Genomic DNA, 11,716 nt, shown 5'->3' on the forward strand with positions numbered 1-11,716 from the left:
CCAATATATGGATCCTCACCGACGCCACTACCCGGAGGGTAGTATGTGGAATCATAGTCCGCCTCAAAGGAATTGCCATCGTAGTCTTCGGTACCTGGAATATAATCTAAAACATTTGCACAAAAAGGAATGAGTTCGAAGAACTCAGCAAGGAAGTTATTCCATAATTAGAAATCATACACATTTAGAACATATTGTAATACAATGCGATATGGAACATATGATGCAAATATGAGTCTAACTCTATGAATGCTAGTCTCTAGGGTAGACATGCTTTAAGTCATAGCACCGTACTTCTCTGGGTCATCAGTCACTCTCCCATTTCCATATCTTGGGAATGCCCGGGGAAGATCGGTAAAGTCATCAAAAAACCGTGGTAAGGGGATCGGTCACCGCTCTCTCACATCACCATTTGGTCAAGTACTGGCGCATGTCACAGTAAAGCCTAGCCCAATGCAAGTCATCTACTCAGTCGGTCAAGTCAGATTCAGATACGTCCATTCCTCGACCCCGGCGATCCTTTCCGGTATCCTTCACACTAGAGTCAGCGAAATCCCGGATTTCGGACTCATCAACTCTATTAGTCATCCACATATAGTAAACGGGAAGCTCTCACGTCCTCTCACGGATTGGTTACCGGTCTTGAGCGCCCGTGAGCCCAAGTCTATCCATATGCAACTCTACCAATAAATGGCCCCTTTCAGGTATCCGTAGCATGGTTTATGTCCCCTACCGGATTGGTTACCGGCCTAGAGCGCCCATCCAACCATACACTACCACGGGTTGTTCGGTCTCAATGCCCTTCCGATTCGGGTCTAACACGACAAGGATAATCCTAGCCACCCAACTAGACAGTCTTATGTATGTCATCCAATAACCCGGGAGAGTGTCGATAGGCACCATCGGAGAACATCCCATACTATTCCCTCCGATGCCCAAGGACAGGAGTGTCAGTAGGACACCCCCCAATCCCAAGTCATACGTAAGCAATCACATATCCAATCTCATCATTTCTCATGCATCCAATGCATATCCATAATAATAATCAAATCATGATATTGAAACGAATCATTATAAACATAAGCAATTCAAAATGATAAAGTAACACAACAAGAGTATAAAGATTTAAATGCTACTGTTCTAACACATATGTAACAGTCCTATAATGATTGAAAGAAAATTAAGAGGTTTCATTCTTTAAATAAAACACCATTCAATATTTGATGACTTATATGTTTATAGAGATAACCATCCTTACCTTGGATGAATTGATGATGAATTGAGAATACCAAGAATAGTCCAATAGAATTGTTAAGGCCCTAAACAAACATCAATAATAAGTTAGAAAAGAAGTCGGGAAGATTGGATGTTAATTGGATCAAAATTGGCCAAGGTTGCTGTCTGCCAACATTTTGGTCGAGGGTCTTTGGTCGATGGTATCGACCAAAAGGATCGACCAAAATTTCCATCGAGACAGAAATGTGGATTTTGGGGCTTTTCATCCGAAATGAGTCTTCCGGTGTTCGGATCAATCTGAAACTTGGAGGCATACTTAACAATAGTAGTAGGACACTATAAATCAAGAAATTTACCCAATCCAATGGTCTAAACAAAAAGCCCCAATTTGAGCTATCAAGTTAAAGTGATAAACATCATGGCATGAGTTGGAATTGATTGCATTGATGAGGAATGGCATGTAATAGTTAGAGGAACTAATAGAAATTCGATTGGAATCATATGGCAATGTTAAACAAGAACATAATACATCATATAACTCAGTTTGGTACCAAATGGCATGATGCTAATAGATAAATCATAGGATACATATGCTAGGCATGAGGTAGAAGCATAGCATCAATGAATAGTTAAGGAAATCATGGATTGAACATGAGTAGACACTTGGAGTGGTGGTTGAAAGGTTGCAGCACCATTCCCAATGTCTCATCAGCAAGGTGGCAATAGAAAAGAGTAGAAAATGGTAGGGTAGAGAGTGGAATGATGATTCATACCTTAGTGTGGAAGATGAAGACAATAATCAATGATAAATAAAGAGTTTTTGATGAGGTGCCCTTCACACTAACCAAGGAGCTGCTTTGGGAAGCTCTCCCCACGTTTCCAGGTGAGAAAATAATTGCAAAAGGGCTCAAGGCTCGAGGTTATAATAAGTAGAAAAGGAATATTCCATGGAATCATTAACTTGGCAGACTGGGATATTTTGGTCGATGGTCCTTGGTCGATGGTATCGACCAAAAGGATTGACCAAAATATTTCCAGCAGAAAACTAAGGTTTAGAACAGCAACTTCAAGTAGGGATTTGAAAGGCTATACAAGGTCAAATTGAGTGAGGTTTTCTTCCACAATTCAATCAAGGAGTCTAGTTTCTGGGAATACCTTCGGATTGTGCACAGGAGGTCATTTGGTACATCAACGATATTAATCTTCTCTGATGCGCAGACTTTCCTTAAACACTGACAATGCACTTAAGCAAGGGGTATCATTGTCAATGTCCATGGGCTCAGTCTCCGAATCATGATCATCAATTAGAATGGTCCATAAATCTCTTCTTCCACCGCTTTGGATCTTCGGACCTGAATACAACAGTGGATCCGGGTCAGGGTCAGGGTTAGAATAGGGCTGGATGTTACAATAACTGTAGAAAAATATAACAAAATATTGTACAAAAAGGAATGAGTTTCGAAAGAAACTCAGTAAGACAAGTTAACTCATAACATCATAAATACATATATCAGAACATAACAAGATGCAATGCAGTATGAGACAAATAATGTATGTATGCTGGTCTCTATTGGCAGACATGTTTTAAGTCATAGCACCGTACTTCTTTGGGTAGGTCAATCACACAACGCCGTTTGGTAGTGGGTCTGGCATCCCTCGGGACATTCCATGGCTGGGGGTTAAGTCACCGCTCTCTCACATCACCATTGGTCTAAGTACTGGCGCATGCCAGGGTTTAAACCTAGCCCAATGCAAGTCATCTACTTAGTTACATCAACTCAGCTCAGATACGTCCATTCCTCCCCTCTCAGGATCTTTTCCGGTATCCTTCACACTAGAGTCAGCGTATTCCCTCTCGGACTACGAACTCATCAACCCTATTGGTTATCCACATATGGTAAGCGGGATGCTCACATGTCCTCTCATGGATATAACTCACCGGTCTTGAGCGCCCATGAGCCCAAGTCTATCCATATGCAACCCTCCAATAAATGGCCCCACAATATGATTCCCGTCCTCTCACGGGTTGGTTACCTGTCTTGAGCGCCTGTGAATCACATTGCTTCCACGGGTCATTCGGTGTCAATACCCTTCCGATTCGGGTTTGATATAACGGGGACATCCTAGCCAAACACTGCTAGACAGTCCTAGGTATGACAATCAATTATTTGGGAAAGCGCCAATTGGCAACCCCGGAAACATCCCATACTATTTCCGGTAATGTCCAAGGACAGAAGTGTCAAAAGGACACCTCTCAATCCCATACCATACCTAATCAAACACATTCTCAAATCAGCCATGTCATGCACAATCAACGATTCATCATATAAAAGAGAATATAAAATCATGATCTAATCATTAAACAATATAGTAATAAGCAATTCATATAAGCTTGAATAATGAAAAAGAAAACATAAATGAAGTGCTACTGTTCTTACAGTAGTACATCAAAAGTATAAATTACAAGAACAGTACATAAACTCAGAGTTTCATAAAGTAGAAACCAGAGAGTGTACGATCTATGTAATTATGAAATAACTGTCCTTACCTTGATTGAAGATAATCCAAAGATCAAAGAGAGCAACTCCAAACTTAGCAAATAGACTCCTAACAAGCATAGATACAACATTAGGAAAGATACCTAAAAGATTAGAGAGCAAATGAATTGAATTGGGTGAAAAATGAAGCTACTGCCTCCTTTGGTCGAGTGCTTGGTCTACTGACCCAGTCGACCAACCGAGTCAAGACGGAATTGCAGAAACTGATTTGGTCATAACTCCTTCGTTTGAAGTCGGATTGATCCGAAATTCGAAGGGGAACTTCCTATAATGTATTAGAATCATTTAGGAAGATAAAAACATCAAGTCATGCTCAAAATATGGGTTCTTGATTTGACCCAAGAAACTAGGGTTTCAACCTTATGGGTCTCATGAAAAGGTTATGATCACAGGATGAAAGGGAATAAATTGCTTGGCCAAAAATAACAAGAAAATCATTGAATAATCAAGTTTAGATAAATCTAAATATTACCCATGAGGTTTCCCTCGCATGGGAGGTTACCAAAGGTTTCCAGAAAGATCATAGAAGGTCAGGGTTTCAAGAAATTAATCAGGCTATGGTTAAGATCATGACGATGATCATAGATCTCAAGGAATAAAATGAGATCACAAAGGGATGGTTGCAAGAATGCAGCATCTTCTTCCTAATCTCAATCAAGAATAAGATTAAAGAAAAGAAATTCATAATGTCGAAGTGATTACTAACCTTGAATTGGCAGATCAGAGATGAGAAGCTTTAGATCTACAGAGGAATTGTTCAAATCACCAGAGAGAGTTTCGGAGAGGTCTTCTCACTTTCAAAAAGTGTTTAGGAGGCTGCCGTAACTAAGAAACACGAAGTAGGGTTTAAATAAAAGTGAAAAACCCTAAAACTGCATTTTCTCGGATTTAGCAAACCTTTGGTCGAGTGCTTGGTCGACTAGCCCAGTCGACCAAGGCAGACAGTAAGGAACAAATTAGGAATTGAAGGATCAAATGGGCTCTAAACCTCAAGGGCTTTTGTACACACATCAAGTGACATATCTAGTGTGTAGAAATACCTTCAAACCAAGTCAGATAACACTCCAAGTCCTTCAACTAATCTCATCTTCAGACAGGTGCAGCTTCCTTTCCAAATCAGTACAGACTTCCAAGATTTGAACTCCACCATCAATATTCATAGGTTCAGAGTCAAACACCATGTCTTCTACTGAGATGGCCCACAGCTGGCTTCTTCCTTTACTCTGAGTCTTCGGACCTAAAGACAACTGGGTTTCCAGGTCAAGGTCAGGGTTAGGTTAGGGCTGGGTATCAAAGATTTAGAGAACCCCCTCGGGAGGAACACACACACCCACTCGGGTAGGTGTGCTCCCCTCCCTCCGGAGTCTCAGAGAACCCCCTCGGGAGGGACACACACACCCACTCGAGTAGATGTGCTCCCCTCCCTCGGGAGATTCAGAGAACCCCCTCGGGAGGGAGACACACACACCCACTCGGGTAGGTGTGTTCCCCTCCCTCAAGAGATTCAGAGAACCCCCTCGGGAGGGACACACACATCCACTCGGGTAGGTGTGTTCCCCTCCCTCGGGAGATTCAGAGAACCCCCTCGAGAGGGACACACACCCACTTGGGTAGGTGTGCTCCCCTCCCTCGAGAGACTCAGAGAACCCTTTCGGAAGAAAGCACACCTCCACTCGGGCAGGTGCGTATTATCCCCTCGTGAGCCATACATGAGATAAGTTCGAAAGGTAAGAAGACCTTCAATACTAAGTCCAAGAGTGAAGTTGAAGACGACCAAGTCAAAGGGGTTAGTTAGTGATAACTACCCACCATATCCGTTCCGAGACTTGGGGAGATGGATAAGCGAATAATGGCTCTATTAGGCCCGCCAAAGAAGGGAACGTGCTCCCTAAGATCTCTCACCCACTCTTCAACTGAATAGGCGAAATTCAAGGAGACGCCGCCTCCAAATATCCTCTATATAAACATTCATCCTACAAGGAGAAAGGTACGAGATTCACTTTACCATTATTCTCTACGCCTTGAGAATCCTCTCAAGATCTTCTATTGTTGCCTAGACTAACTTGGGCGTCGAAGGCGGATCCACAGCCAATACTAGGCTGGCCCGTTTTTGTTTTCTTTGTGAGTGCAGGCATCTCAGCTATTCTCATTCAGCTATAGAAGTCTTCAAGTGGTCATCCAAGTATCCGACTCTCGGAGAAGGTTTAGACGCAACACGAACTTCGAACTTCAAGCTTCCAATTAATGCTTTTGTGCACAACTATGCTGATGCAAGAATTACAGATCGGGTTCTCTTGGCATAACAAAAACATAGAAAAAAATAAAAATAAATAAAGATATTGTAATTATAAGCTTTCCCTAGGGTTTGCTAGGACAGTTAAGGCATACAATAGCACATTCCATGTATCAGGTAGGCCTGGCAAGCACCAATGGCTGCAATCTCCATAGATATGTGGTTGCTTCATCTGCTCCTTAGTCACCAGCTTCCCTTGCTTTGATGTGTACACCGTTGGATGGGCATCTTTACGATATTGAGAGAGTCTTGTGATGTTCAAATATTTAATAGGTGTCTTCATCTCTTGGATTGTTTTCTCAACAATTTCTACAATGGATCTTGGAAATGATTCAATATAGGATTCATCCATTATCAGTTGGGTTTGATTGTGACACCATTGATTTCCCCTGCAGTTTCAAGGCCAGATATGTAAGACTCAATACATAAGTGAGTAGTAGGTCATTTAATATATCCTCATCAATTTTTTGCTTGCAATTTCATTGGCTTTTCATATATTTAAAAGCATCCTATGCCACATAGAATGCTCCTCTCTTGAGTCTAGATAGTCGGGGTAGAGTATTGTGCTCTTGCCAATGTAGATCTGTTCTAGTGGTTGAAACCAACACCTCTTAGTGAAGAGGTCGTGGGTTCGAATCTCATTGAAGCATATTAATATCCCCATCCCCCGGCTTAATAAAGCCCCTTTGTACCAAAAGAAAAAAAGAGTATTATGCTCTTTCTATAATAGTTTGTCGTACATTTAAAAGGGGGACTACATCCCAGGAATGATAAAGTGAACCATAAATACTTAGAAATGAACGTCCCTCTTAAATGTTTAGTGTAGGGGTGTGAAGGGAGCACAATCTTTTATCATGACGGATAGAAAATCCTAACTCAAGGTGGATGGAGGGTCCTACTTCTTTGCATTGATGAAGTGAACTGTAAATGCTCAAAAGGGAGCATAGCCTTTACCCCTCTCCTCCCCAAGCCAATTCTTTTTTATTTTGATATTAGATCAATTTTTAACCTAAAAGCAACAGTTTCTATTTTTTCTTTTAGGAAAACAAATAGTTTTTTTTTTCTTGAGTAAAGGATAAGGCAAAAAAAAAAAAAAAAATTCAAGTCAACGGTAAAGCTATTGTTAATAAAAGGGAAAACGTGGTCATGCAAAATTTAACTTATTCATTCCAAACATTTAATGTGGTTCCGAGTAATATGTTGAATCTAACTTTGCTAAGAAAGAGAAGCTTGATCTTAATTGTGCTCCTCTTATATCGTTTAATCAAACATTTAGAAGGAAGTTTTACCTTTGAGTATCGACAAAGTGAATCAGACCCCTTCCTAAATATGTGATGAAACAGTATGAAGGGAGCAAAATCTTCTACCCTCACAGACTAGAGGATCCCAAATCAAGAAAACTGCACTAAATGCTACTTAGGGGAAACAAAGCAATAACCAATTAAAAAAGAAAGGATTTTTGCAAAAATTAGAATAATCCACTACCATGTTTAATGGACTTCTTGATTCATATATGAAATGGTAGATTTTTTCTTTTGGTAGAGAATGAAATGATAAATTTTCTTTTTTGGTAAAAATATGAAATGATAGATTTGTTTCTTTGGTAATAAGAAATGATATATTTTTTTGTGTAAACTTAATTTTCATTTAAAGACTAATTAGTACATGGATCAATGAAAATGTGTCCTCATAAGTTGTGGCAGTGGACTTGGAATAAGTGCTTACAGTTTATGTTCAGGTGATATGCTCCTGAAAAACACATTAGTCTTTGTATAGTCAACATTGTGATCGATCCAATTGGCCCACGTCTTCATGCCAATCTCGAACGCTCTCTCTACTCCAAGATCTTTAATCAGTCTGCCTTTGATTTGAAGGAAATCCCACCTGTATTTCAGAGAGAAATTTCATGAATTCGTAACTTAATTCAACATGGTTTTAAAGCCCTTTAAGGCCTCTGAAACTGTAGAAGCATTTCTTAAATTCTTTCATTTCCATGGCCTTCAGAGTTGGCCAACCATATAACCAGCAAGCTTTATGTGAGCTTGCTCTTCTCCGGAAATATTTTTTGACTTGTTTGGAGATCTAATTTATGAAAGGGAAGTAGGTCAGGGTGATGGAGCCCCCTTCATTACTTACATTTGCAGCTTTCCATGGTGAACCCACCAATGACCGGTGTTGAATACCATTATGTCAGCTCCTTTCCATTTCCTTGCAGTGGAAACCATCATGTCAAGCTTTAGAACTCTGCCACCCTTTGTTGGGGTCTCTTCCAGTTGCACCAGAAATGGACTCCAGTGGAACTCTATGGAACAATTATATTCCTGTAAATATGGTAACACTTGTAAGGGGTACCAAAATAACGTAACTGGAACTCACTCCTGGGCCTGAATCATTTTGTTTCACATGAGCTGTGATTGATGCTTCACATGCTAATTTAAGTATAATTCTTCACTATATGTCACCAGGTACATGTGATTGATGACTTCACATGTCTGGAAGACGCCATGAAAGTTGTTCAAACTCCCATTTCAAAGGCCTGGTAATTGAAAATTTTCAACCCGAATTTTTAATCCATGAAGCTCCACGTATCCTGTTTACCTATTATTTGCTAGTCACTCCAGATGTACATCTTCCACAGCTAACTTACATGGTGGGTTTCACCAATATTAACCTTGAACTTCACCTGTGTAAACCGTTTTTTGTTTATGGGGTTGGGCTGCAGAGTGATCTGGTTTTATAGATGAAATGTTTTGACACAGTTTCTCCTTTAAGCATGCATATAGCTCTTAGAGTCTCCACAGCACTGAAACCCAGACAGCATTGCACTACTGAATAATCCTAAATGTAAAAAGAAAGAGACCATGAACAAGATGAAAGTGCAAGTCTGATCTAACCTTGGCTCTGAAGGCCTTGTAAACACCATTTCCCACGTTTATTTCAGCAGTTGAGGGAGGGATTACAGAATATAGCAAGCAAGAGAGTGATTCCCACTGGTTTCTGTTGATGGAGTCTCCAACTATGATTACTCTCTTCCCCCTTAGTCTCTCCAACATATCTCTTCCATTGAACCTGTATAATCTTACCCATATTAGGAGAAACACCTGAAGCTCTTGCTAAAAAGACAATGGAGACATTGTTTCTTACCTAGGAATCTCACAATCTAGAGGCTTCCATCTCCACTTCTCATAATCAAAATCTGGTCTCCCATTCCTTCTGCAACTCACTTGGTCACTGAGGAATGGACACTGAGATGATTCATAAATTGGGTATGTCTTTGTATCATAAACCCATTTTCCGTTGAAAATGTCACACTTTCTTGCTTTTACTTTCACCAAACTTTGATCTTCTTCAACCCCAACAGATTGTTTTGGAGACCCAACCATTGATACAGCTTCAACTGTAGTTGTTGTTGATGAAAATGCTGATGAGGTGTTCAGTTGTTGGAGATCTGAGAGATTCTTTCTGCTGCTTCCATGGGTAAGAGATAATATGAGAATGAAGCAACCAAAGAAGCTGGCAAATGTACAGAATATCCATTGGTTGTAAATTGAAGTACTGGTCTTCTCCATGGATACCTAGGAAGGAATAGAGAAGGAAAACTGGCTTGCTTGTTAGTCCTTGCTGATCTAAACTAAGGTTATAACCACTAGTTACACGAAAGACAGTATAGGTGTTATCTTGAGTTAGATAAAATGGTTCGAAGGAAAGTGGGAAACACAAAGGATAATGGTTCAGTACTCAACAAACATGTTCCTAAATGTGATCTGAATACTAAAAATTCATAAAGCTCAAAAACTTGGGTTGGTTAATGATCAAGAGAGAAGCAGGTAAAACATGGGAAAAGAAAAGTTAGGTTAGCTATAAACGACTAGAATCTGTTACAGCCCCGTGTTCCCTACCATCTTGCGTGCACCTAAGCTGACAGCTTAATCAAAAACAGCAAAAGACTTCAAATATAATGTTTAATATTTTATGTGTCGGTAATACATCAAAAGTAATTCAATTCAATTAATTGATGGGGAAAAAATTCCTTACCTGAATTCGCTTTCCCTTACTTGAAGTATTCGCAGCGGAAGTCTAGATCCACGTTCTCGTTCCACCACCAAAGGTTTACCGGCGAGATTCCTCAATCACAGGGAAAGGGAATAATATCCACAACCCAAATGCCGTGGATTAATGGAATGAAGATCGAATACTAGCAAAGAAGAAAATCTAAGCCTGCGATTCTTAGAGAGAGGGAGAGAGAGATGGAGCCGCCGTTTCTCAGAGATTCGCTCGTGCGAATGAATTACTCCGTTACTTGCTCACTAATGCGGTGGTTACTAAAATATATAACCTATTTTGTAACCGCCCTAATAGTGAGTTTCCAATATTGCCCTTGGGCATTTAATTTATTAATCAAATCAATAAATTCCAACAGCTCCCACTTGCACAAGGGCAAGTGTTAATCTTTCAATGTGTCCCGCACACACTTGTATATCCCGGATATACACATTCAATCTCTCCGCTATGTATCCCAGATACATAGACCTCTTGTGTCCAGACACACATGCATATCCCGATATACATATATATTGATCTCTTCACTATGTATCCCAGATACATAGACCACCTGTGTCCCAGACACTAATATCCACAATCATACTGGCAAAATGGGTTGTGCGACCGGTGATATACCTGCACGCGTGAGCCCCAAACTAGAAACCTTCCCAGAAGGCCAGAATGGCACATCACTCATAGAAACAAATCAAATAAGCATTAGTATAACACAGTGTCCTAGGTTTATTCAAACTCACCAGACTAAAGGTATCTCGATCCCTCTGAGAGATCACCTTCTTGTCCTTAAAATGTTCACTACTGTAACACATACAGTTGGCGCCAGCAAACACTTTTAGGGTGCAGTTGAATCAAACCTTTCCTTTCGCCCCAGACCATCACTACACTAAGGATTGACTCCTTTCCCGGTAGTGCCCCTTTAGGTCGAATCTATCATGACCATAGGTAACACCCCAAAGTAGCCACATCAACCCTTCGTTTCATGATGTCGTCGAAAGTCACTAAGAACACTAATGGACCATAAGGTCCAGGACTCACACAATGAGAGGAGCGAGGGATCCATCCTCTCATTTCCAATGATCGCTAAACACACATAGTATGCTATATGTGCTATGGTGGAGCATTCTATATACAATAGAACGTATGTCCATCTCAACACCATACGGGTCTTAGTCCAGCCGCAACCCCTTGCGCCTAACCCGAGTTACTTTATTGTCGCCACCCTAGCGCCACATAAAGTACTCGACTGCTCTATAGGCAACATGAATAGTGGGAACATTCATGGATTCTCTTCACAATAGAGAAACTCATCTTGATTCCAAATCAAGGGACATCATGATTATGAATGACACACAAAGCATCACAAGCATCGGAAGGCGGAGGGAATGTCGTGTGAGTGAGATTCTCGCCTATTGACATATGTTGTTTTATGCTAGAAGAAAACAATCACACAGAAAGTGAATAAAAAAAATGGGAATGAACCATATTATATTAATAAGAAAGTCTCAGACAAAAATAAGTCACAAAGAAGCAAGGATTTTACATGAGAAATAAAAACATCCTTGGCTATAGG

General features: G+C 40.4%; 1 protein-coding gene across 1 annotated transcript; it reads right to left on the reverse strand.

Moving 5' to 3' along the window:
* Nucleotides 1-6,139: 6,139 nt before the first annotated feature.
* On the reverse strand, nucleotides 6,140-9,656 carry LOC149005137 (protein trichome birefringence-like 42). Its single transcript, XM_089167868.1, has 5 exons — nucleotides 9,232-9,656; nucleotides 8,982-9,156; nucleotides 8,224-8,408; nucleotides 7,813-7,971; nucleotides 6,140-6,476 (listed from the first exon to the last, which is right to left on the reverse strand). The coding sequence occupies exons 1-5, from the start codon at nucleotides 9,654-9,656 to the stop codon at nucleotides 6,140-6,142; spliced, it is 1,281 nt and encodes a 426-aa protein (XP_089023994.1).
* Between the last annotated feature and the right edge of the window lie 2,060 nt (nucleotides 9,657-11,716).

Source organism: Hakea prostrata, chromosome 9 (assembly GCF_041222555.1).
Source record: "Hakea prostrata isolate BN-2017 chromosome 9, UWA_Hpros_2, whole genome shotgun sequence".
Lineage (NCBI taxonomy): Eukaryota > Viridiplantae > Streptophyta > Magnoliopsida > Proteales > Proteaceae > Hakea > Hakea prostrata.

Bases quoted from the DNA above. Each gene is read 5' to 3' on its own strand.
- LOC149005137 (XM_089167868.1), bottom strand. From the start codon at position 9,656: ATGGAGAAGACCAGTACTTCAATTTACAACCAATGGATATTCTGTACA. The intron at 9,157-9,231 runs GTAAGAAACAAT...AAGATTATACAG, and splicing joins CTAGATTGTGAGATTCCTAG to GTTCAATGGAAGAGATATGT. The intron at 7,972-8,223 runs GTAAGTAATGAA...TCTGAAATACAG, and splicing joins CACCATGGAAAGCTGCAAAT to GTGGGATTTCCTTCAAATCA.